The sequence below is a fragment of the Numida meleagris genome, chromosome 19 (genome assembly GCF_002078875.1).
Source record: "Numida meleagris isolate 19003 breed g44 Domestic line chromosome 19, NumMel1.0, whole genome shotgun sequence".
In the NCBI taxonomy this organism is placed as follows: domain Eukaryota; kingdom Metazoa; phylum Chordata; class Aves; order Galliformes; family Numididae; genus Numida; species Numida meleagris.
In genome coordinates this window covers 1,156,316-1,183,407 of record NC_034427.1, presented here as the reverse complement: position 1 = coordinate 1,183,407, position 27,092 = coordinate 1,156,316, and the positions used below count along the sequence as shown (strand labels likewise).

Here is a 27,092-nt window from a genome sequence, read left to right as displayed (position 1 = left end):
TAAGGGAAAGTACTGGAGGGGGGAGAGGAAGGAAGAGAGATGAGAGAGACTTAAGGAGAGGAGAGAAATGGAAAGAAATGAGAAGCTATGCTCTTCTTCCTCCATCAGAGTAAGGATGCCTTCTTGGTGTAAGCCACCTCCTGTTGAAGAATACTCAGAATAGCATTAATTTTGCTATCACTAACACCATGTGCCAGCACAATTGCAGCTAGTGCAGTAATCAATGGCAGTGCCAAATCTGTTACATCTCTCACTTCAAGAAATGGTTTATTTATCAATATTTGTGAAACTGTACCAGTGAAAGTCATTGGGTGGATTCTGGCAGGCAAATGTCAAAAACATTAATGTGACAACTACCAGAAAAGAAATCTACATCCTTCAGTACCACGGGAGAGCCACTGTCACCCCATGACCTCACAGTGGAGTAGGAAGCTATAGATACCCCAAGCACCTTGCCTGCATCAAGTCCTGCTGGCATCTCTCAAGGCATTGATTTCTTCCCCTGTCGGAACACAAGATGTCGAGGTCTTGCCAGCAGTAGGTGAGATGTCAAGGTCCTGCGAGTGGATTGCAAGTGACCAAGGATCCTGCTTGAGGAATAACAGATGTCAGAGTTCCTGCCAGTGGCAATGGAGTGTCTGTCTCTAGCAGCAACATAACGAGAGGGCTGGAGGCCGCTGACTGCTCTGCGAGAGGCAGCCACTAGCAAGTCCGTCCTCGGAGCAGCTCCACTGGGACAGCTGCAGCCAGGAGGCACAGGTGCAGTTGGCAGAGGCCCGTGAGGAGGAGCTGTGCTCCATCCATCTCTGCTCACTGGCCGATGCGGCCCACACTGTCCCATGCAGGCACACCTTCTGCAGGGACTGCAGCCAGCGCTGGGCCGCTGCCAGGACCAACTGCCCCTGTTCTGCTGGCTCACAGCCACCTTCCTGAGCCTTGTGCCACACTCCTTGGAGGATGCCTCGACCCACTGGCCCCAGGGGAGGTTGCAGCAGTGAGAAAGAACATCTCCCCATCAGTTCCACATTGTTTTGCCACGGCACGTGGCACAGTGCAGCCCCTCCAGGCCCCACTGCCAGTGAGTCCGCAGCCTCTCCTGGCACCGGGAGCCCAATGGGCACCTCTGGGTCTGGCCACCACAGGACACTGAGGAGGGGAATGGCTGAGCCGGGTCCCACAGGAGCAGCTGGGCGCTGGAGACCACACAGCGCTGCACTCGGCCCCACTGCTGGGCAGCAGCCCGACCTCACCTGGGGACAGCGCGGGGCTGGAAAGCGCTGGTGGGGAGCGGCTGAGGCTCTGCACAGCTCCTCCGCCTCAGCTCTTGCTGACCATCGCTCGTCCCTGGGCTGTGTTAGGAGAACTGCTGCCAGCAGCTCGAGGTCATCATTCCATTCTCCTCTACTCAGCCCTGGTGAGGCCACAGTGTCCAGGCCTGGGCTCCCCAGTAACACAGAGAAATGGACCCAGGGAATGGCCACCCAAGCTGCTGGGAGGATGGGTGCATCTTTCCTAGAAGGAGAGAGCTGGGATGGTCCTCCAGCTGGAGAGAAAATTCCGGGGGATCTTGTCATTGCCAGTAATTTGTGGCACATCCTGAAATTGGTGGTAGAGCAGTTGCCTCTATTTCCTTTTGAGAGATGAACTGCAAACTCAGCCTGGGATCCCACTGTAAGGAAAGGACAGGAACATGGAAAAGGTTGCTGGTCAGACAGCTCACCTTCCAGAACCCTGAGACTCTTAACTCTTAGATTGCTAACTCATAACTGGTGCCTGCTCTCTATTCAGTCTGTCCTGCGTGGGATAGTTAATTGCCAGCACCATGAGACTGCAAACCCTTCCCTGGGTGCTCCTCTCCTCCGCCCTGTGCCTCTTGTGCTGGGTGGCAGCCCGCTGCTAGCAGCTGCCCTGGTGTGGCCACAGGTGCAAGCAGGGCAGTGCAGGGCTGCCAGGGAGGAAAGCCAAGGCACGGATGGGACAGAACTGGGCAAGGGATGTGGAAAATAACAAGAAGAGATTCTACAGGTACAGTGATCAGATGAGAGAGGCCAACGAGAGTGTACCCCTCAGTAAATGAGAAAGAAGGACTGGCACCACTCCTACGGGGGAAGGCTGAAGGAGCCGGGGGTGTTCAGCCCGGAGAAGAGAAGGCTCCGGGGAGACCTCAGTGCGGCCTTCAGTACTCCAGGGCACATATGAACAGGAGAGAGATTGACTTTTTACACAGACTGATAGTGATAGGACAAGGGGGAACGGTTTTAAACTGAAAGAGGGGAGGTTTAGGTCAGGTACAAGGAGGGAATTCTTTACCCAGAGGCAGCGCGGCCCCGGCACCGCTGCCCAGAGCCGTGCGTGCCCCAACCCTGCACGTGCCCGAGGCCACGGCTGGGCCCTGGGCAGCCCGAGCTGGGGGCAGGCCGAGCAGGCTCCGAGGGCGGCGCGCTGCGGGGGCCGGGCGGGGCGGTGCCCCGGAAGGCCGCAGTGGTTCCGGGCCGCGCGGCGCCATGGAGTCGCTGTGGCGGCTGAAGCGGTTCGATGCGTTCCCCAAAACCCTGGAGGACTTTCGGGTGAAGACGTGCGGCGGAGCGCTGGGTGAGCGGCGGGCGGGGGCGGCGGGCGGGGCGGGGCGGGGCGGGGGCTGACGGCCCTTCTCGTGTCCCGGCAGTGACGGTGGTCAGCGGGCTCATCATGGTGCTGCTGTTCTTCTCGGAGCTGCAGTACTACCTCACCAAGGAGGTGAGTGGCGGCGGGCGGCTCTGCCTGCCGGCTCCCGAGGCGGAGAGGGCGGGGAAAGGGCTTCGGGTTCGTCTCCAGCTGCAGTTAGGCTCTTTGTGTTTCTCCAGGTCCATCCCGAGCTGTACGTTGACAAATCAAGGGGAGATAAGCTGAAGATCAATATCGACGTTGTTTTCCCGCACATGCCTTGTGCCTGTGAGTCAAACCGCGCGGTGACATTCGTTCCGCCGAGGGCCGGGCGCGCTGCACGCACCTGGGGCTGTGCAGCCACGGTCACACCATGCTCCTCCAGCTCGTAAAGTAGGATGGGATGCGAACCCACTTCTGTGCGGTGAAAAAGCTGCTGCAGGGTGCGCTTAGGACTCCAGATTGGGCAGTATCACTGTTGAAAAATCACAGTTGTTTGGAGCGCCCTTGATGAGGCACGGCTGTTCCGTGGTTTTTGCACTGCGGGGTGTGTTATCGGAACGACTGCTGCTCTCACCTCCGTTTTCTGCTGTAGCGATTTATTGGGATGATGTGTGGCTCTCTAAACGTAGCCACTCTTGACTCCTCCTGGCCACGCGAGGTGTCATTGCTCTGTACCTCACTCCCACTTACAGCGGAGCAGGAAGGCCGGAGGCGCTGGGAGCCTCTACTGTTCCCTGCAGAGCACCTGTCAGTGTGAGAACAGAACGCATAGCCAGCAAGCACCTGAGGGAGCTTGGATACCAGGCTGAGGCCACAGCTCCTGAATCATCTTTGTGAAAAGGAGACGTAAGAAAATGTGCTGCTGTTGGAGTGGGGGTGAGAGGACAGAGGTAGGAGGGCAGTGCTCCGTTGGCTTTGAGCTTAACACCTGGACTGGTGTTTGTGCAAATGAGCTTTCAGGAGGAAGGGTTTGATTACTTGCCTTTCAGATTTCTATGATGGTTGGAAACAGTCATTCTTTTACATTAAACTCTGTATTTGGAGCAATCATTTAGGATGCAGACACAGTATATTACATTTTCTGTAAGTCGTTCCGTCCCAACCATGCATCTTCATCCAATTGTGGTACATTCTTACCCCTTGCTAAAAGATTCTGTATCGCCACTGCTTCCTCAGATTGCCACAGGCCATGAGAAATGTGCTTTTATAGACAACTTTCCTTGCTTGCTGGTTTCAGATTTGAGCATCGATGCAATGGACGTAGCAGGAGAACAGCAGCTGGACGTAGAGCACAATCTGTTTAAACAGCGTTTGGATAAAGCTGGCAATCGTGTGACTCCAGAGGCTGAGAGACATGGTAATATGCTACTTTGTATGAACGGATGCTCTTGTAGTCTGTGTTACTGTGCGCTTGTTCTGACTTTCATGGGAACAAATGACAGCTGAAGAGTGCTTAAACACCATAAGCTCTTCAAGAGTTTATAACATCCAAATCTATTAAACTGACAGATCAGGCAAACTCCTACTTTTGAAAGGTAAATCTTTACCCAGTCATTCTGAAACTGCGACAGGGATTCATGGATGGATTTCAGGAATGAAGTTGCTGATGGTCTTTTGCTAGGAATCAAGCAGCTGCACTCACAGAACTGGAGTTTGCTTGTATCGTGAAATGACAGTGGGCTGACAAATGAGACAGTCTGGTTAGAGGAAAGAGCATTTCTCCAGGGAGAGCTCCAGTGACTTGACCTTTAAGCCTAAACTTACACCTTACTGTGCTTCATTCATGTGTGTTAATACATACGCGGTAAAGTTGTATTAAATAATACTTGGCCGCATAAACCCTCACCTACGTTATTGACGTACCATGGCTCATCCTTGCACTTTAGTACAAACCAGAAACAGTTCTGGGGGATGCTCTACAATCTAGAAGCTGCCCTTAGTTTTCCTTTTCCAAAATTTGGGGTCCTTGTTACCTTATTGTGAGTGAGTGTAGTTCTGTATGTGAGCATGAACTGGATATATTGATCTGTATCACTGAGATACAATATCAGATATGATGCTGAAGGGCAAAACTAGACCAAGAGCTGAATAATCACTATGTGTGAGGATTTCTCCAGTTGTCTGGGCATGTGGTTATAGTGTCCCTGCTGTGTAACTCAGCAGCTTTTCTGTATTCGGAGCTTATGGCATTAAGATTTGAAGTGTGGGGACAAAACCAGCTACTCTGTATCCAATTCTCTATTAACCTGTCTTCATTAAACTCTATGATTGCAAGTTGATTGGTAGTCAGTTGTTTAAATTGCAGCTATAGCAATATAGGTCTTAAATTTAGTACAACATACCCAAATATTATGCGGTGCTATTTGGAGGCAGGACAGAGCAAGTACAAGACATTGTTTCTAGATACGCCTCTTCATTTGTAATCCTATTTTGTTTTAGAGCTGGGGAAAGAAGAAGAAAAAGTGTTTGATCCAAGTTCTTTGGATGCTGATCGTTGCGAGAGCTGTTACGGGGCAGAGTCAGAAGACATTCGGTAACCTTAGGCCTTTCCATATCTCCTTAGTGCTTGAGGGAATCCTTTTAAGGATTTAATCCTTTAATCCTGCTGCAGGTTTCCATCCTTACATGAGCATAAACTCTGTCTTCACTGCTGGCACAGACAACAGCTGTAACGTGTCATTTGTGCTCCTCGTTCCTCCTTCCTGCAGGTTGCTGTAACAGAGAATCCTTGTTTGGGCCATAGGTTCTGGAGTACCCTCTGGTCTTTTTGTCTGTCTGTTAGCTTGTTAGTCCCAGCCCTCAAGTGGCACTGTTCCCTGGAGATGCTTTTTCCGCCTTGAGGGGTTTTTCTTCTATCCAGCAAAACGTAGAACCCATAAAAATAATGGTTGTTTTTTGTTTGTTTGCTTTGTTTTCTTCCCTTTGGTGGCCAAAATGTTGTCCAGAGGTGGAAAAGTAGTAAAGAAAGTTTAACGTTTTGTCCAACTTTGACAATCTTGGCTTAAAAACAGAGAAAAGGAGGCGCAGAAACAGGCAGGTGCTTTGTTCACTCAGGGAAATGCCAAATTGCTCAGAACTGTGGGACTCTGACAGCACTTCTGTAGGAAATCCGTTTCCAAGGAGCAGCATGGCTTTCTAAATGGGCAAAGACCTTCTCAGACTCAAGAACTATTTTAAAATGGCTTGTACTCTTGCATCAAAAACTCAAAAAATCAAAAAGCTTGAGCTCCTTCAGAGCCGTTCGGTCAGCTTTCAAGTCCACAATGTTTGCTGTATCACTTTGGGGAAGAAGTGTCCACCAAGTATCTGAGTCCTGAGCAGAAGCATCTCCTTATTGTGATAAAGGAAATAAGCTGGTACTTGTGCTTTTGCAGGTGTTGTAATACTTGTGACGATGTCAGAGAAGCCTACAGGCGGCGAGGCTGGGCCTTCAAGAACCCTGATACCATCGAGCAATGCAAGAGGGAAGGGTTTAGCCAGAAAATGCAGGAACAGAAGAACGAAGGCTGCCAAGTGTATGGTTTCCTGGAGGTCAACAAGGTGAGAGACAAGTTTTGTTGTATACTTGCAGCGTGAGGATGACTGTGAGAAGGCAGAATCTGGGTGTTCCTCTCCTTTCCAAGCTTTAGGTGTTGTGAAACAATAACCCCTGGGCTCAGCAAAGTGCTTGCAGCTGTAATGGGTTTCAACAAGAGAGTCAGGAAAAGCGGTGGGAAGGGAGTAATCCCATTTCATTGTGTGGGCTGTAGAATGCACACGGGCCTGCAGTAAGCTTGGCTTTTGCTACCATCTAGCTGGCAAGTCTTTCTGCTGAGGCTTCTGGAGGAGAGATGGCTTCTTCAGGGTTACATAGTCCAACCTGGACTTCAAGTTTTAAAGCAGAGACCGCCAGTGGACGCTGGATGTAATAGTAACTGGCAACTTGCCAGCAGGGGTGCTGAATAAAGTGAAATCTTATCTTCTGTAGAAAAAGAGTGAAAGCAAGAACACTACAGTTGGTTGTCAAAGCTGAAAATGCTCAGAGAGGAGTTTTTTGCAACAGGTGTATGAAAATTAAGTGCGAGATACACCGGATGACTGTTTAACTACCTTCTCATTTGGAGGGTATCCAAACCTGGAGCTCTTGGACGTGCAGATTCCCAGGCACATTCTGGAAGTCAGCCCTGAGCTAATCTTTTAAATCCAAGCATTTGCTTTTTCATTTTCGTTTTTTTCAACATCTTTATGCATTCTTCCTGTAGACTGAATTATTTATGTGTAGGGGGTAAGCATTCTGTTTACAATGCTGGATGCTGTGATTTGGTACCACCTTGGATACCAGACAGTTAGGGGGCCGTTTGTCACAAAACGTGATGAGCAGGAAAGATTCATCCAGGAATGCTGGCAATAGCTAGGGACAGGGAGTGGGTGTCACCAGGGGAATTTCTGGTGCCTCATCAGGTTTGCAGTTAACATAAGCAGGAGGCTGCACGGATGTCAAAGTGTACTGTATCGTTTGGGACACTGAGAGCTTCCAGGGGAATGTGTGTACAGCTGCTGGAAGTGCCAGTGAGGACTGGCACGTGGTATCTGTATCCCTTACAGATTCCAGGATGTAGTTTTAACAAACTGATCAGTGCTTTTATTTTTGCTACCGACTTGTTTTCATGGGTGTGTGTATATAGGGTCACTGTAGTTGATTGTATTTAGTTGTTTTTTTTTGTTTGCCTCACTGTCCCTCTGTTAATTCCTCCACCCCTTTTCTGTGCTATCTTCTTGTATCTCCTGGAGCAACAGTCAGTTCCCTCCCCAAAAATTAATTCTTCCTTCTTCCATTTTTATGCCAGTTAAAAATAATCTGCATAAAACAGATTATTACCCACATCAGTAAGTAATTATGGCTTTCAGCATGACTGTGCCTGTGAGGAACAGGGAAATAGCTCTTCTCAGACAGCATCGGCTGGTATTGTTGCCTAGGGAGGCGGCTTGCTTGGCATATATCTAGTTTAAAAATCAAGAGGCAGAAAGCAGCACCTACATGGCTGCTTTATACATATAGATTCAGAACTTCTAATGAACAACGACTGTCTCCTGCAGGTAGCTGGAAATTTTCACTTTGCACCAGGAAAAAGCTTCCAGCAGTCTCATGTACATGGTAAAGTATTTTCTTTTTCTGTTTATTGTAGCCTTTCGTTTCTAAGTGTATCTGACCATTGTCTTAGAATGTCTTTGCGCTGTGATCCAAAGGAGTAACAGCACTGCTTCAGTGGGGAGGATATTGTTGGAGTTTTGGTACAAAGTTTTAGAACCATCATGGACAAACATATTGGTGTTTTCTGGTGGAGTTGCTGCATGGATATGGAAGAACTTGGGAGGGACAAGTTCCATAAAACTTCACTGCTCTGCTCTGCTGTAAACCAAACTCGGTTACGATGCTAAGCCCAGGACCTGAATATCAGTGTCTCTGGGAGGGATGTTTATAGAGTATCTCAGGATAATTTGAAAGCAAATCAGAACTTTATTTATTTTGAGTTGTAAAGAGTTTTGTCCTGTATATCTAAATACAAAGTGTCCAGAGTAATAGTGATAGATGATTTATGCTTTATGTCTTTAACTGGAATTTGGGCAAAAATATTTGTGTCTTAATGGAATGTTTTTAGTTCCCTTGATAAGGTTTTCAAAGCCTAAAATGTCTAGCAAAGATTTCACAAAGAGCTTTGGTTTTAGCTTGATTTTTTCCCCATCTTACCCTTCATCATAGTGTGACCTGTACTACTGAGGTCAAGTTTGGAGGAGAGCGGGCTTTGTCAGAGTAACTGTCCTTGAGGAAAAACAAACAAGGCATTGAGCCATTTCGACAGACGGAATGATGGAGCACTTCTGTGTAAAAAGCTTGTCTGCTCTTCTCCACAACATCAGTCATTATTAAATATGTCACTTCTGCCAGAAGTTGCACTTAAAGTAGTGTAAGAGCAGCAGCCTTCCTGCAGCCGGTATTGACCCACACGTGGGTGGGGGCAGGATGGCTCTTGTGCATGCAATGGAAGTCTTGCACAGCTGAAGTGAAAAACTGAGGGCCACAGTGGGTGAGCACAGGAAGAAAAAGAAAGGACTCTGTAATTACTGCAAACCCTTTGGAGGCCAAGCTCCGAGTGTTGCTGTTCTCAAGAGCAAGGAAAAAGAGTAGGAGGAGAGATGTGGGGCGGGCAGACCTTCTGCTTTCTGGCAGTTCTCTCACATCAAATACTAAAAATGGCCTCTGATAATTTTCTCAGTGTGCAGCGAGCTCAGAGCCTGTTCATTCATAAATGAAGCTGAGAACGTTTGCACCCTCGGTATAACTAACGTCATGTCTTAATTAGTTTTTTTGTAGTTTACAGAGAGGAGGACGGTTTTGTTTTGTTTTGTTTTTCTTTCCTTTTCCTGTAATAACAAGTAAAGAACTGGAGTAGTATTGGTCAATGCCGAAGAGAAGTCTGAATGTTCTGAACTGTTACGAAGGATCCATGAAAAATAATAATTCCACTATTAGATATATAACTGAGATGACAGACAGTATTTTTGCTACTCTCTTCTCTTCACTGTTTTGAAGCAATAGAAAAGAGGAGGGTGAACACAAAGTCAGTACTATGGGAAGCTCTTCCATCACAGCGCCCTCCATGCCTCGTGGTGGAGTGGCTGTGCTGTTAATCCAGCTGATGGTTAGGCCCAAGTCCGTACTTTTGTTTGATGGTGTTCCTCAATGGCTGAAGCTAGCAGACTGCCATTTTCTGACACTGATACTCCCCCCCTTTCTTGAGAATTGTTGTTGTTTAATACATTCCCAGATAGAGAATCTCTACAGGCATCTTCTCAGCAAAGCGAAGGGTCCTTTTCAGAAGTACTTTGTTAATCTCACCACAGATGTAATTCTGATCTCAGCTTCTGATTTTATATCCCGTGCTTACTGTTAACACCTTCAAAACCATACGTTCTCTCCTGGTTGCAAGTGGATTGAAATTGCTTTTTTCAAGAAGTGGATTTAGTAGTAGGTGGATGTATAGTGCTAACCCACACAAAACAGAACCAGTGCAGAATGAGGTGCAGTTCAAGTTCTGTTTAGTTACGTTAGCTTTAATTGTGTGTGGCTCAATCTTTGTTCTTTTTTTTGTTTGTTTTAGTAGTTGCCCTGGGTTAAAAGTGGCTCAAAAGAAGCTCGTTTTTTCACAGATGATTAATGTCTTATTTGGACTTCTTTTTTCCGTACACACTTTTCTCTCCTTGCTTATATGGAATCATATAATCACCAAGGTTGGGAAAGACCTCCAAGTTCATCCAGTCCAACTGTCCACCTACCACCAATATTTCCCACTAACCAGTGTCCCTCAGCACAACATCTAAATGTTTCTTGAACACCTCCTGGGTGGGTGACTTGCCCATCTCCCTGGGCAGCCCGTTCCAGCACCTCACCACTCTTTTGGAGAAGAAATTCTTCCGGACATCCAACCTGGATCTCCCCTGGCACAACTTGAGGCCATCCCCTCTCATCCTATTGCTAGTTACATGGGACCCCCGCCTCACCACAACCTCTTTTCAGGGAGTTGTAGAGAGCTCATATACTCATATTTTGTCCCTAGAAATCATTTGCCAGAAGAAATACTTTTTAGAGCCTTAGGTGAGGTTTGAAATCATCAGTTGAATGTGTGAGGAATATAGGTTTATTAAAAAAAAAAACAACAAAAAAACAGCAGGGAGCAGCCTTGCCTAGAGTTCTTCCCATTTCTCACATCCATAATTTAAATTCTTTGGTTTGGCTTGGCAGAAATCCTCATGTTTAGATAGAGAAAATCAGAGGTCCTGTTTTGACTAGGAAAACAGATTGAGCTTCCATTGAAGTTTGCTAATATTGCCTAAATATGGCAGCCTAAATTTAGTTACTTTCCTAATCAGGAGAATCCTAACGTGTTGCCATCAAAATCAAATTACCAACAATTGATCTCCTTTTATTTATTTATATATTTTTTAATATTTTATGAGAGGTTAAGCCTCATAAGCAGACCCTCTTAAAGAGTTCACTGAATATCAGGTTTCTTTACTTAGAACCACTTTGGGCTATCTTGAATTACTTATTGACAATATGATACATGTTTTAAGGCTTGATATAGGGAAACATCTGCTGAAATATATGCAAACTGTATTTCACTTGTGCTTGTGCTAAGGACTTTTCATAAAAGACCCTCACGTCTCAAGCTCTCAGAAAAATTCATTCTCAATCTTATAAATGTGACCCCAGAATTGTGTTTTAGATGTCTTTATACTCTGGTCATATTTATGTCAAAGGACCTCCAGTGGTCTCCTGGTAATATTTTTAGCAATGTTTGATATTTTCTTGTGTGAACAGTTCTCCTCCCTGCATTTATGTGCTATTCATGTATCTGAAAGAACTAGAAGCACTGGAAATGCTGAAAAACAGAAACTGTGTTTAAAAAAGTTTGTTCATTTTGAAGAAAATTTGTTATTTTGTCTTCTTTTGTTTTGCTTTGTTTCTGCCCGCATGAATGTTAAATCCAGGTGAGATTATTTCACTTCACTTACTGTTGTTTGCATGGATGCTTTTCTGTGCTTGTTGGTAACCTTTTTTCATGTTCTTTTGATGCTGATTCCATATTTGTTCATATGTATCCAACCTAAATGAAAGTTACTCTGCACAATCGTTAAATTCAACTTTACATTCCATTTGGTTTCTCATAATCCCAGGCCATGAGGTATGATGTGATATGGAAATTGAGGGAGAGTGTGTTTCTGTCCTTAGTTAACTGATAAGAAATGCCAGGCTTGGCTGGGTTAGTGCAGGTTTTGTCCATCCGTGCTCACATTTTGGTATACCTAATTGGAAGACTGAAATGGATAACGTTTAACTGCTGTTGCATCTATAGAAGGTAGGCACCTGATGTTCTTTCCCTCTTGGTTCATGAGTAAGGAGATGCTCTGTTCTTTTCAGCTGACTTTTGGAGGCTGTGCGTTTCGTTGCTGGGCTATTCTTGCTGGATAGACTTTTTTCATGTTTTATCTTAGTTTTCATCATTATTATATGCTTTAGCATGTGTTACTGTTCATTCTTCATCTCAGGTCATAGAGGCTGTTCCTAGTAATAATAAGTTCTTAATGCCTTGGTGTCATCTTTATTGGATAATTACCTTTTAGTTAGTCAGTAAATGTACTGCTGATGCTTCTTGGACAAGTGCTTTGTCTGTCTTTTCTTCCAATGCTGTGTTCCCCGAGGAGCCACGCTGAAACTTCAGGAGTTTGCTTTTGAAGCAAGCAGTGACCCTGAGTTATTGGAAGCACTGAAAACTGGCCACTTGAAAGCTGCACTGTGGTGCTCCACCATCAGCGTCAGAGAAGACCTGAATGTCATCCTAATGGACTTGTCTTATTCCTCAGCAACTGTGGTCCAGTTGCACCAAGGCATCTCAGGTTGTTAGGAGGAGGACTGAAGGAAGTTGTGAGGAGGACTAAAGTGCTTCCAAGCAGACTTTTTGGCACTGGAACTAGTAGTCCTGACTTGCTTGTGCCAAGGGAAAACCGAAGTCAAATATCAGTGGTATCTGCAGTCTTCTTTTCCCATTTGTTCATTGGTACTATCTGAGATTAGGTTTGTTTCACTGTTGTCTGCTTCATAGGCTTTGAATCCTAAACTGGAATTTTCATGTCCGATTTATGTAGGATACTTAAAATTTGGGGAAAGTTCTCTTTTCACTTGTGTCTTTGTAAGGACAGCCTCCAGCATCAGCTGTGCCTGTTCATGATCCTGCATATCACAGCTGTACTCTTTGCAGCAGCTCACACCTTTCCTCAAAGAATGTTTTCTATCTCGGGTGAAAAAAAAGGAATGGTTAAATGTTTAAATTAAATAGTCTGGTCTTTTAACCTCCTGAGCAGCCATCTTCTGCTTCAGACATGGAGCTTTGCAGTAAGCTTCCAGCATGGAGGAACTTCCTTAGTGGTAGTTTCCTCCAAAGAGAGGTGACCCTTGTATCACTTCCTCCTTGCTGTATTCCTTCTAATCAAGAGGAAGCTGAGGCTTCTCATTCATCCTTCAGATTGTCTTCGGACCATTCTGTTGCAGGGGTGTAATCTCACTGTTTTCTAGGGAAGACGTCGCCTGTTGTGCTATATTGACAGCCAGAGAGATTTTCTTAAAGTGTATCATTTGATTCCTTCAAATGCCTAAAAAAAGTTGACGTTGATGATTACATTCAAAACATTCTGTCTTTAAGACACGCTTCCAATGACTGTGACAATTTCTGTGAATGAAGGCAGTTATTAATGTAATCCAGATTTTGTGCTTTCCTTACACCCTACATGGTCAACTGGAGGAAAGAAGTTATCTTTGAAGGCCCTTTTTTAATAGATTTGTTTGACAGTTGGAACCTACTTGAGAGCATCGTTGGATGAGACCTGTAGAATATCTTGTTTTATGTAGCTTCTAATGATTTCAGTTTTGAATTGGAAAATGGGCATATAGTCTTTGACTGAAGACTGGTTATCGTTTTTTGGTCCCTTGGTATCTTCCCATTGGCTGCCAAGAGTAGGTCAACTAATTCTTTTTGCTGCGGATTGCAGCCTCCCCTTCTTCTCCAGTCCCAGGGCCCTTCTGGTGGCAGGGCTGTGCTGTTGCACAAGGCTCTACAGACACCAGGGCCTCAGCTGAGCTCTTCTCTGCCCATCAACAATTTTGGAAAGCAAAGTGGGAACCAAAACCACGATCAGTGAATTTCAGCATGGAGATAGAAATCCTCTGATTGATGACCTGTACACTATTCCTAACTTCTCTTCCATAGTAGTGCCTGCTGGAGAATTAATAGTTTTCATCCCCTAACTGAATATTGGGGGCTGAGATTATTATTTCATCCTCAGAATTGCTAAGGACTTTTCTTTTTACATTGGTAGACTTATTTCAGTGTTTGGTTGGCTTGGTGCTGAAAGACTCAAGGTCTCACCCATCTGTAGATGGACGAAGCGTTTCCAAATTATATCAAGTCTAGTTTGGAGACCACAAAAGTGACATTTCCATTTACCACTGGACTACAATCTTACCAGAGCTGAAGTTCATCACTTGGTAGGAATGCCTGAGGTTTATCAAGCAGCTGTCTGGAGGCTCTCCATACCTTCCACACCTCATCCATAGCAAAACCTGTGCTGTCACAGAAGCACTACCAGCAGCATAGCATTTGGCAGAGAGGGGTGGGAGCTGTGTGAGGGATTCGGAGGCCCATCTCCATGCAGGTATAAATCTATGAGTTATTGGTTAGTCATGCACAGTGTGAGTATACATGTGAATGGTCTCTTGAAACAGCAGCAACAACAAAAAAGGAGGTTACCTAAGGAAAATTAGTAAGCTTTGAGATGTGCTGCCCGAGCACATGTTTCCCCTGTCTTTCCAGGTATTCACTTTGTTGGGATCTTGCAACAGAGCAAACAAAAATGTTGTGAATGTAAAACTTGACTACACCTGCATGGCTTTGGTTGCTGCCAAAATGGCCTTTCCTTTTCCCTAGGGACTCAAAAGACTGAGAAATCTAAATACAAGCAGCAGTGCTGTCTGGCACGCTACTTTAGAGCTTATTTTAAGAAATTTGGACATCCCACTATATTTTTCCTTTTGGTGACTAATTCCTGCATTTTTGTTTCTCTGTTACTTTTTAAATGATTGCTAGTCCCTGTATCAGTCCTTCGGCTAGCTAGGGTGTCTTTTTACATGGCCTAGCAAGTGCACCAGCAAAGCTATTGTGCTTCTGCTCTTTGGTACAAGTTTGAAATGCTGTTGTATCTGAATCTCTGCTTTTCATTATATGGATCTGAATATTTCTCTTTTCTCTCCTACTCTGCTCATTTTTGCAGTGCACGCTGTTGAGAGTAAGTGTTGCTATATTTTTATTTTCCCCTTCAAAACTGCATACTGCAGTACTAACCTGATTTCTGTTATTTGCTGCTGTGCCCGTAAATCTCCTTTGGGAGGAGCTGTTGATCTAGGCTGGGATTTGAGAAGTTTTCCTGAAAGCTAAAAGGAGACCCATCCCAGGTCATTCATCTCTGGTAACTGAGGTCACCAGATGGGAAAGGCTGAGAATCTTTGTCTTACGTGATGTAAATATGTCAGTTTGGGAGATCCTGTGTTGGTGGTTGTTCTGTGCAGATGATGTAGCTGAGGGGTGACATAGTGACAAGTCGGAGGGAATTCTGCCTTTTGAATTCATATGAGATAATTCTCGTGTTTAATCTCACTTGTACAACAGGCTGGAGAATTGCTCCTGGGAAATTCATTCGCTAGGGCCTTATGATCTCAGAATACTCAATAGAAGGTTTTCCAAGGGTTTGTAAGCCACCGGATTTTTCTGAGGGCGAGAGAATCCTGGCAATTGCAGGGTGAGATGTGATGTTTCCACTCAGTAGTAACATCTGGTGGAGGGCTCAAGACCTGTGCTCTGCTCCCTCCCTCCCCCACCTGCAACACGTTCTGTGCTGCTCCCTGCCTCAGCACCCCTTCACGCTGCAGCCCCATCCTGCTCATCGTGCTTATATATGAGCTTTTTCTCCCGGAAAATTCATCCCCAGCATGAAAATTGGTGACCTCGCTCATTTTGGAGCCCCATGTTTGGGTAGCTGTGTCTTTAGACAATGCATTTATTGGCAGAGTCCTCAATGGCAGTGAGTGCTGTTAACCCAGCAAAGGGCTGAGTTGCAGAGTCCAAGGAGCTCTGTGGTTGTGCCAGTCAGGAACACGAGATGGGGAGAACTCTTCAGGCAGACAGCAGCCTTAAAAGCGTGTTACTGAAACAGCAAAGAAAATCAGGTTGTATAAAAACGCATAGACTTCTTGACAAACCTAAGATCTCGTACAGGTTTCTTTATTTTATGTAGCTAAGTGCATAGCCACAGTTACAGAAGGGAAAGAATGTGCTTATATTTCACTAGAAATAAGTCTCCTAGCAGACACTCTCTTAAGATCTCTTCTGTTTCCTTGTTCCATTTCTTCTCCAAGCATGCTAAATAGGCTTTTGTTAAGCGAACTCTGATCAGCTGAATATTTATCTCCAACCTAAATGGTGTACTTATGTGCTTAGAATAGTCCCTGGTGATCAGAGATGAATAAACTTATCACCTGGTGGCAGACTGGTTTGGAACCCGAGTTAATGAACTGTGCTTTTTCACAGTTATGAATCATTTATTGCAAAGGTTTTATGAAAGCAAGTAGCCTGTACTTAATCTGTGGAAAGCATTACAGCAGAGTGCTGTGGGCAAATTTGATTTGGAAAAGTCCTAACTGTTAACATGGATTGTGCACAACATAAACCTGGTGTAACAGGTTAGTGAGCGACTGGTCCTTCTCAAGCACTTCTCTTGAATGTCTCTGATGCTCCACTATAGCTGTAAGTTTCTCATCCTCACTGCTACATAGCTCCCACCTTAAGTGCTAACAAATGCAGCTGTCTGAGCTGATAAACATGGAGCTCTAGCAGCAGAGCTGTGGGCAGGAGCACTCCCGTCCCTCCCTGTGCTGGCAGCCTGTGCCCAGGGCTGTGCAGCCCAGTGATCAGCTGTGTGTTGAAGGTGATCTGGCTGAAAGAGTGGCCTCAGCCCAAGTGATGCGTGTTTTGGCCTGTTGTGCTCTCTGATGTGGTTCTTGACCACGAGGAGGGCAGGAGGGGGACGAGGCATCAAGAGGAAGGTGAGAGGCAAAGGCTGTTCTATTATTTTGCCATTAGGTTGAGTTGAGCTGCAGGTCCAGCAGGGGCAGGATCTCAGTAGAACTCCATCACTGGCTGAAGTTCACTGCTGCCTGCAGTGCAGAAGGCAGCAACACTTCACACTCACTGACAGCTAACCCACTTAGCTCGGCTTAATTGCATAATACTACAACGTTAAACAGTGTATTGCTGGAAGTCATTAAGAAAAATGTAATATTGAAACCACTTCCTCATTCCTTCCTTTCTCTACCCATTATTTCATACGTATTTCCAAACATTTGGTTGGATGTTTTTTATTTGCTTGTTTGTTTGTTTGTATATGAGTTTTAAGTGGAAGGAGTCCTTTGATCCAGCTGCTAGCACAGACAGAAGCGATGCTAATGGCAGGGGTAGGTCTGCACACTTGTCAAGGGATCTCATGGAGTGTAGAATCATAGAGTCACCGAGGTTGGAAAAGACCTCCAAGGTCATCTCGTCCAGCCCTCCACCTACCACCGGTATTCTGAGGCCGGTGCTACTCTGAGCTCTTTGTAATGCAAAACCATTGCCTTAATTCCCAGGGCTGCAGCCTTGGTTTCTAAGCACTGAAAACTTCAGCTGTGAAGTGCAAAGGGCTCTTCCTAGATCAGAGCTGTAGGAGGAAGAAGACTATAGTTCAGTCATAGCGTTTCCTTTTCTAACTGTTTGGTCTCTGCTTCGCACATACGAATCTTAGTTTTAGTAGGAGTTTTATATAAATACAGACTAAACTTCTGTTATTTTATTGAAAGAAGTTATTAGGAGAAAAAAAGCAGTTCATGGTGTACTCATCAAATAAACATATGTTTTAAAAGAGGTGGTTTCAATCAGTTCTTTAGCTTTGTGTCCTTCCTTATGCTACATGCTGTTGTCAGAAACCATTTGAGGGCAGCATTCCTTCATTCTAATTATTATTCCTTCATTAATAATGTGGCAGTTGGTGATCTGACTCCATTAGCTCAGAAAATGGAGCAACTTTGGATAGACCTGGTAGGAGAGTTCCTGAAATCTGGCTGTGTTTCCATCCTGACACTGATGCTTCTTTCTGGCAGTTCAGAAAGCCAATTAAGGAGCCAACAAAAAGATTCCTTTTAGCAGTGCATGTCTTTGCAGGTGTCCTCCGTGTGCATGGTGCTGGCTGTGTTGCTGTCCTGCTGCATGCAGGAATGGCAGAGGGCAGGCTGAAAGCTGGCCTTGCAGGGACTTGTCCTTTCCCTGCGTGTTCTCAGGGCAGGAGTAGCAGTGCTGTTGGGCAGAGTGCTGGTAGGTGCTCGGGTGCTATGAGTTCTGCTGGCTGCTTTCATGCAATATTAAGGCACACACTGCCCTCAGCTGTTAGTTTAGATCTATCGTGCCTCTGTTTTTGCAGCAGTTAGTGGAGTTCAGCAAGAACTAAAATGAAGATCAGGTTAGGATTGAGGTAACAGTGAAATTTTCCTTGCTTGACCCCAGGAATTTGTTTTTGCCATATGTTAAGAATATGTTCAGGCAGTAGCTGAAATATCTGATCTGTATAGACCTTCAGTTACTTTCCTGCACTCTAGCAGTGGGTAGATACTCTATGACAGGACCTGAAGCAGTTTTATCTGTCACATGTCCAACTGCAAGCAAGAGAGAAACCCAGGTTATTTTATTTTCATTTTAATCAGCAATAGCTAAAATATGGTAAACAGATATGCTTTGACACTGTAGTCTGAACTATACTGCCAAACTGTTTTTCTATTGCAGTTCATGACCTCCAGAGCTTTGGACTTGATAATGTAAGTGTTTCCAAGATAACTTCCCAATTCTCTCTGTTTTCCTTCTGGATTTCCCCACAGTTGCCACATGGGTGCCTTAGGGTGCTGATCCCATCTGGCTTCAGGCTGTATGCACCTAGGCACAGTGCAGGACCTGCTCTCAGGCTCATTCACATTGCCTGGCAAGCCTATTGCCCAATTCCCAAGGCTGCTTCGGTTTTTAATTCTGCTGAATCTGATGGAGTTTACTTGTACTATGAGGAAAGCAGATGGTGCCCATGCCAATGGCAACTGACAGTGTTTTGCTCCTGTGCTAGGGAAAGGAGTGGATAGAAGAGCTTGCTGTGTGGGTGGGAGGGAGGGACACAAGGACCTGGGGATTTCATGTAGAAAAAGGAGAAATTCTACATCTTGGAATCTTCCATGAAAAAAAAAAAGGAAGGGCAAGTGCTTTGGAGTTCAGTACTAGGAAACACAGGGCCTGCCACAGCAACACTCAGAAAAACGTTCTGGATATGAACATAAGGCCCCTTGCTTTGCCCCTAGGATGCTGTGCATTGTTTGAGTTATCAGCATTTCCGTTTCAGATCAATATGACACACTATATCAAACATCTCTCATTTGGAAGGGATTATCCAGGCATCGTGAACCCTCTGGATGGGACAGACGTCACTGCACAGCAAGGTAAGAGCTGGCTGAGAGAAATCTTCTTAACAGTCAATATTAGTGAGAGTTGGAAGAGGAGTGAGATTCTCAGTCTTAAGCAAGAGCCCTAGCAGTGCTGCATAAGACTCAGACCCCTCCACCTTGTGCTCTTTCTAAAACATATGTTTCCATTTATCTGGAACAAATCACCCTGTGTGTTTTGCTCTGATTCTGTGATCTTTCTGAAAGATCTGTCTTTTCAGCATTAGTGGATATACAGCAGAAGGTACAGAACGTTATTATGAAATGCCTACATCACGTGAGGAGAGTTCTGCCTGGCTAATGAGTGCAGTAAGAGATAGCCAGAAGCCACAGGATAGAGGAAAAAAAGCCTAACAGATAGTTGCTGGAGAGCTGTGGAGTCTGTCTGACCCTGATCTACCCGATGGTAACAGCTGAGCAGCTGCCATTGAGTTGAAATATTGCTGATCTTTGCTGGGTAGCTCTCACTTGCTGGCTTAGGAAGGAAAGACGGTTCTCTCCTCACGCTGCTGCTGCTCCAACTGTGATCTTGGTTTATTCACACAAACATACTTTATATGCCTCTGCAGAGATCAGTTACGTTATTTAGATCCCCTGCAGTGTGCAGACTTCGACTTCACAGGTATTTGGGGTGTTGTTATACACTGCAGCTTAGAGACATTAGTGGCTTGGTTCAAGGATTGTTATCCTACCTAAATCTGTTCTTTGAATTTTTTCACCATCTATTTTAATTGTTGTACCCATATCAAAAGATGGTGCTTAAAATACAGTGGAGAAAAATGAAAAGGTGTCATCATGCTGTTAGGTGTCATGTTTTCTGTGGGGTAATAAACTCTGAGAGGGAGCCCATAGCCGGCTGCTAAAATTCTGTATGCTGAAGCTTTCCATGCAGGGCACAGCTAGACAGTGGGTGGGTTTCTGAGGAATTACTGGGGCTGAAGATGCAGGCAAAGCAAATTGCAGTTCAAATTTATGTTTATTGCTGTTTATTGCTATGATATTATAGGTAAGAACTACTTTTGTAGAAATGGATAACTAACCCACCAGATAAACTCTCCAGCTCTTGATAGTTGATCACGGTTATTAACTGTGTGTCTGTCTTTGCTTCTAGCTTCCATGATGTTTCAGTATTTTGTCAAAGTGGTCCCCACAGTTTATATGAAAGTAGATGGTGAAGTAAGTACCTTTTTTTCCGTATTGCTTCTTGTAATAAAAATCAGAAATCCACATTACTGTCATGTCTTTTCATGTTTCACTGTGCTCACACAGGAAATGAGGTTATGTTATTGTGTGTATATATATATATTTCACACACTGCCTGTACCGTAAGAGGTGAAGCAGCCTCAGCTGATACCCACCCCCTTTGTGTACTCTGCAACATGGGATGGGATCCTGCAGTATTCTTTGCAACAGTGTATTTCTCTTCTCCTGTTTTATTTTTGTGTATTTTAGAATTTGCTTATTCCAAACACACATGCATTGAGATTCAGCGCTCATCTCCACGAGACCTATACAAGAGTGATTCAGTAGAGAGCAATCGACATTTCGCAGATCTGAAACTTGTCTCTTAGGTTTTCTTCTTCTTTAGGCACAGTAGTTAATTCACTAATTACAATCTAGAACAAGCAAAAGCCTTCAGATTTAGTCCTCATTCTGACTGTGTCTGGCCTCTGGTGGAAGCGAGACAAGTTGTTCGAACTTCCTTCATATAGCGACCTCAGCAGAAACAAGTTTCTGTGGCATAATCGTGTCTGTAACGTTACTACAGTGATTAAGCAGATCTCCACCTCCATCCCACCTAAGTCAAAGAAACCACACCATGTGCATCACATTCCCTCATGAATCCTTGTAGTGCCTGCTCAGTCAAAGCACCAAGGAGCAACTGTTTTTTGGAGAGTAACCCAAGATGAGCTCGTCTTCAATTTGAAAGTTCCTCCTTTACCTTTCAAAAGAGGGTGGTTAGATTTCCTGCCTCATTTTTGGAATATGTTCTTCTTTTGGAATGAGTAAGATTCTCAACGTGAGATGACGATACTGAGAACAGAGACGAAAATGCTCTGTTCTTAACCCAGCTGAGACAGCAGAAAGAACTGTGATTTCTTTCATCCATTTGGAAGCATTTATTTGGGTTGCTGTTATTCTGCAGGGGATCTTGGGTGCTACAGAGGACCTCTTCTTAAAAAGAACAAACAGATGAAAAAACTGTCAGTTAACAAGATCTAGGCCACTCTGTAGTCTTAGGGCAGCAGAATGATGGAAATCACCATTTCTATTGCAAAGTGAACACCAAGAGAGGCAGCAGCCCTGCCCTTGTGTAGACTTCACTGCTGGTGTACCCAGTGTGCTTATCTAAGCTGTGAGGAAGAGACAGAGGTGCCGTGTGTCCCAGTACTTCTGTGAACGTTCAAACACGACATGACTTAGCTTCCCACCTGAATCCCAGGTTCTGGCTCTCTGTCTTCTATCTACAGTCCTTGCCCAGCTTTGCTTTACCACGGAACCAGTTTTCTCTGAGATGAAACCCATGCGTGGTTCTGGGACTTGTTCAGTGCAAGGACTGATCTGCACGTGGATAAAACTGTGCCAGAGTTTGACTCCCTCATCCTACACAGTCTTACAACACTACAAACCCCACAGCAGTGGGTGCCCGTACACCCTCAGGCTCTTCTGCCATTCTCAGGCAGTCAGAATAACATACCGCGTGTCAACGCAACCTTCATGTTGCTTTAGGCACTTTGAAATTGAAATCACTGGCAAATTATTAGTTGCGTCAGAGGGTGTGTAGGAGCCACATGGCCACAGCAGATGCAAAACAGACATTCAAGTGAAGCTATCCTGAGCAGTGTGGGCAGAGCAGTCCAACACAGTCTGTTGGGAATGTAGTTGTAGGCTGTATTTCCTCATCTGCCCTACAGGTTGAAACTGTTTGTAAGAATCGGTTCTTGTGTGATAAATCCTTAAGTGGATCATTCTTTCTTAGATACCATACCTTTCTTGGGCCTATCTTTTTTTCCTGGGGGATGGATGGAAGTTAGTTGCCATGAGGTAGTACTGGGAGAGCCCTCAGATCACGTTTGAAGCTCATTCTGCTTGGACCCAGGTTGGCTGTGCAGTTCCTGTGAATTACTGGATTCCTCAGGTACAAAGGGCAGTATATTTTGAGCCCTAAGATTGTAGCTGCCTCCCAGTGTACCATGGCTTACAATTCTGTGGATGAAATCCCACATGTAGAGCTGTCATTCACTTGTCAAAGGATGAGTTCTGTCAAAGTAATTGCTTTTTGGTCTCCAGGAAAGGAATCCATGCAGACCACGATGCTTATACTTAGAGTAACTGTGGCTCAAATGTGCTGCCAAATGTACACCAAGACCTGTCCTGCGTATTCAGTACTTGCAAACCTCAAATGTAGAATTTGATAAAGAAACTGGATAGTATCTTTTTTAGCTTGAAATGTAGTTTGTGTCAGATAGCTTATTAGAGATTATATAATTTCGTTTTATAGAAACCCAGTTTATTTGCTCTAACAGAACCAGCATGAGCAACCTGTAGAAGAACCACAGAGCACAGGAGAATGCCTTGGGGTCATTTTTGATTTGTACAAAGATGGGGCATCTTTGTTCTTCTGCTGCTCTGAAACTTTCCTATGTTTATGTATTCTTTCTTTTACTTTTTCTCTCATTCTTGAATGTATGCAGCCTTCTGAAACCACAGATTGTGTGATATTCTTCCCATATTCCATTTATGCTTCACAGAGTAGTGTCTGAATGTTCATTTCCAGCTATTTCCACAGAATGGCAGGCCTCTCCGCATTCAATGTTGTCTCCAGATGCTACATATGGGGAGATGATTTTTTGTTGTATCATCTGGGAGCTCAAGCGTTGGCTCTTAGAGGAGCTCAGAAGGTGGCAGTTATGGTGTTGGTGAACTTGAAACTGGAAGTGACAGTATGAGGTAGAAAGCTCGGCCAGTAGGCTTAGGAGCTCAAGCAAGTCAGCGCCTCAGGAGTCTAACTTGTCCCTAGACTGTACATCAGTGCTGTTTCCTGAAGTTTGCTTAGGTGGGCAGCAAATTGGCAGAGCGTGATATGGCCTTTGGGTTGAGGTTAAGAAAGATCTTATGCAATTACCTGCCAGCAAAGACCTAAGCAGTCCAGCCTAGGGACTGATGCATAGTTCATTCTTCAACTCACTCATTTAAATTGGGCTTTAACTGGTATCAGGTAGTAAAATTCCATCTAATTCTGATGGTGCTGGTTATGACTCTTACAACTGTGACTACTGTCGCGACCCCACAGGAGAGGGGCACAGCAACACTGATGTGGTTCACTGAACGCATGTTTTTAGTATCCTTCCACATTCTTTGTTAACAAAACGGTGCTTGCTGCTTGTGTTTCCTCCAGGTGGTAAGGACTAACCAGTTTTCAGTTACACGGCACGAGAAAATAGCCAACGGGCTGATAGGAGACCAGGGTCTGCCTGGTGTGTTTGTGCTATATGAACTGTCACCCATGATGGTGAAGCTGACAGAGAAACACAGGTAAGAGTCATTTCAATGTATTTCATTCACCTTGTGTTGATTTTTATCATTTTGCGTAGCTTAAAACACAACTGCAGATGCCTGAGAGCCAAACCCCTTCACGGTCAGCAGAGGGAATGGGATGCTCCTGCATGCAGTTCCTTTCACTGTGAACAGCTGAAAGGGAGGGGAGCTGGGGTCCTCCCGTATTACCTGGAATGGTTTGATGAAGTATCAGGATGGAGAAGTGCAGAAGTCTGATATGATGGTACTCAGTTCAGTCCGATTTCCTCAAAGTCTTTTTTTTTAATAGGAAGACTAATTTTCTGTAGCAAAGCCAGTGTGATGAGTAGATACAAGTGCAACTTACCATTTTCACTGTCCTGGAACATCTCACCAGCACCAGTAGTGGCACCCACTCTGATCCAGCTTATTTACTTACTCTGCATTTTCAGTAGCTTTTCTGCATGTTGCAGTCAGTGTGGAACCTGTTCCTTCCAGGTTCTCATTTAATCACAGGCTTGTAATTGCAGGGAGGCAGAAGGGATTGCAGCTGTCAAATCTTTTGGGATCATAGTGAAGCACAGCTTTATTCTGTACCTTGTAATGTATTAATATGTGCTTAGGGATTTTGTTTTTCTCATACAGCAGCCTAGTGTTCATTCTGTCTGAGCAGAAGTGGCTGAAATCTTAAGGATGAAAAGCCCATTCTTTAGGGTTTGTGAGTTCAGTGTATGCCTCCTGGGGTTGCCTCTGAGCTCATTAAAGTGCACTGAATACAGTGGTGCTTCTCAGTAAAAAGTTTCAGTGATGAACTCCATCCTGTAGCCAATAGGGGTTGTTTAATTGTTAAATCTGTTGTCAATTATTAATATTTATATAATGCATACTTATGTAATATGATTAATATTATGTTAATTATGATTTAGTTTGTACTGATTGTTACTTATCTGTCATACTAGTAACTGAGCTGATGATGGTTTCTCAAATTGTTTTCCTCGTTCCAGGCCCTTCACACACTTTCTCACAGGAGTTTGTGCCATCGTTGGTGGCATATTCACAGGTACTGCATCTTTAAATCCTTTTTCTCTCTGATTATTTGCCATCTTAGTCTTTCTTAAGTCTGCGTAGCTGGTTATAAATCCCCGTTTACTGGGGAAAGATGACTTCAGCCTTCAGGAGGCGATAGAGATGTTCTGCTGAGCTATGGGAGTATTTCATTTTGATGCTCTGGGAGACATTTTGTTTTCAAATAATCTAGTCTTTCATATACCATTCAAATGTATCTGTACTGTTTTCCTGGCCAGCTTGGATCTGGAAGCAGTTAGTTTCTTTCATGCTGAACTGAAGCTCATTAAGTCTCTGAACTGGGGTCCCCATGGGCAGACCCATCTCAGAGGTCACAAACTGTGTTCCCAGACACAGGAACTCCAGTGAATGCTCTGTGGGGCCCAAGGGCAGCCCTCACAGCTCCTGAGTCCCCTAAGGAGAGGCTGCTCATGCAGAGCTATTTGCATCTCTGGACTTCACCGTCAGTGTTGGTTTCTGGAATAGCATTTACTCAGCTCCATGACAGAGCCCAGCCTTGTACTCCAGCTGATAACCCAGTGTGCCCTGAAACATGCTCTGAGACATTCACATGGAGATTGGGGCGGCAGATCTTGCTGGATCTGAGAAGCTCTGTAAGGGTCCAGCTACTGTATATCATATCCCTGTGTTCTATAATACCTGTGTCTGCTACGTCACCTGAGGTATCACAGCACTTGGATAACCTGATACTGAGGTTACTGTCTGTTGAACAGGATTTGTCTGCAACACATCTATTTGATCAAGTTCATTTTTATGGCTGACTCGGGCAAAGGCTTTTAAAAAATATTATGACACATGCCAAGTGTCCTCTATCAGTGACTGGGGCTGACAAGCCAGCTCGTGGTGTCTGCTGCCATACGCCGTGGTCAGGCTGTACATGGTAGAGGACAGATCCAGTCAGCTGTCAGCGATTTTGTCATAGCATCAGATTGGTTCCACAAGTTTTTTCAGGGCAAAAGATAGTCATCAGGGTGTTAGTGAAAGACCAGATGGCAAGATTCCATCATCTACAGTAACAGAAGGAATAATCAATTCCTATCTTATCTGCTACTCTAAATAGTATTTAAATGTCTGTGTTTATGTAGGGCCAAGTAACCACTTATTTCTTCAATTGCAAGTGGTGAATAAGTAAAACAACCCAAGAACATTAAGCTTCCCAAAGGCATTGAAAATGTCTTTGCTTACTGGCTCTGTGTTCTCTCAGGTAGAAGAGGGGGAGCTGGGCAGAATTCCTGTGCTGTGGAGGCCGCTGCGATGGATGCAGGGTTGTCTGGATTTTGTGGTGCAGAAGATCCACTCTGAGCTTTTCTCTGCTCCCAAACAGGCACCGAGCTAATAGGTTCCTGCTGTGTACTGGTGGGGGGGATCTGGGGTAAACGCTGCCATCTCCTACGAGGAGTATCCATAAAGGGCAGCATGCATTTTCTCAGGTAGAATAGCTTGCTTTTAAGGTTACTGCGAAATGAGCAAAAGACGGGAAGTGTTCCCTTGGCAAGCTGGTCAGGGCAATAGAATGGCACCAAGTCTCAGAATCAGCTTCCTCTCCAGACTTTCCTCACTCGTCAGTCAGCAAATGTGACTCGACTTTGTCTCATCGTTTCTTCTTTGAGAGATCATTTTCCGGAGAACCACAGTCACCTCTGCCCCTGCAAGCTGGGTCTTGTCTCTCCTAATGAGATGGGGACCTCGGTCTTCTGAGCAGCAGCAGCTGCCTTCTGTCTGGGGGAGCTGGAATTCCTGCCGCTGACGGAAGGATTTGGTTTTCCTTTCTGTGGGAGGTGCTCTGTATTTGAGGCTCATTTGGCTTGATCTTGTTTTTCTTTCTAGTGGCTGGATTCATCGACTCCCTGATTTATCACTCAGCACGTGCCATCCAGAAGAAAATTGAACTTGGGAAGACAATATAAACAATGACCTCACCGCACACCCCAAGAAAATCTGTAAGGAGAACTGAACAGGTTTTACAAAATGCATGTGATCCTCAGAGCACACGTGAGAAGAGGTTTGGAATTACCAGGTGGCCCCAACTGCTCTTAACGTCTTATCATCTGTTGTTTGGCATTGATTTGTGGATGGAACTGCTTGAACCTTGCTGCTGTGATGTTACATTAGCCATCTTGTCTGGCTGTGCAGACCCTACTGAAAAACTCCTTTGTGTCAGTCCGTGTTCATCCAGTTTGCCCCCTGAAAGAGCTGCTGGAGATACTTCAGGAATAATGTACTGTGTTGTCAGGAGACCTGCAATGGATTGAAGCTGTCATCAAAAACCTTTCTGACAACACCATCTGTCTTCTTTTTAATTGCTCCTACAAGTATTTTGGAATGTGCTGATGCTGTATGCCAGACCTCTGTGACAATGTGCTGAACACCGTGTGCTTTCCTTCCAGCTGCCCAGGGCAATGTGGAGGGACCTGGCATTCCGGGTGTGCTTTCTGTACCACGTGCTCCCGCACTTGTTACAGATTGCTCTTCTTAGAGAAGATGCAAGTTGATGTATGGATGAGAAAAAAAAAATGTTTGGAATTTTAATGAATTTTAAATTGGATTGTGTTTTTCACTTCCCCTCTGTTTCTGTTTTGTAATGCAGTCCATCCTCTGCGTTTTGGTAAGGCATTTGGAAGAAAGATTAAATTATTTGAACCAATCCTAAATTGGAAATTATAATAAAAACTACCTGCATTGTGGCAAA

General features: G+C 44.8%; 2 protein-coding genes across 2 annotated transcripts; one reads left to right on the top strand and one right to left on the bottom strand.

The window, feature by feature from the left end:
- On the bottom strand, positions 275-2,453 carry LOC110408128. Its single transcript, XM_021416579.1, has 2 exons — positions 2,311-2,453; positions 275-1,669 (listed from the first exon to the last, which is right to left on the bottom strand). Exon 2 carries the CDS (start codon positions 1,593-1,595, stop codon positions 645-647), a length of 951 nt encoding a protein of 316 aa, XP_021272254.1. The 5' UTR covers positions 1,596-1,669; positions 2,311-2,453; the 3' UTR covers positions 275-644.
- Positions 2,442-27,092, top strand: ERGIC3 (ERGIC and golgi 3). The gene is made up of 13 exons (XM_021416578.1): positions 2,442-2,592; positions 2,666-2,736; positions 2,844-2,931; positions 3,884-4,003; positions 5,086-5,179; positions 6,021-6,186; positions 7,723-7,780; positions 18,102-18,133; positions 18,700-18,796; positions 19,911-19,975; positions 23,199-23,335; positions 24,322-24,377; positions 26,231-27,092. Exons 1-13 carry the CDS (start codon positions 2,505-2,507, stop codon positions 26,308-26,310), a joined length of 1,152 nt encoding a protein of 383 aa, XP_021272253.1. The 5' UTR covers positions 2,442-2,504; the 3' UTR covers positions 26,311-27,092.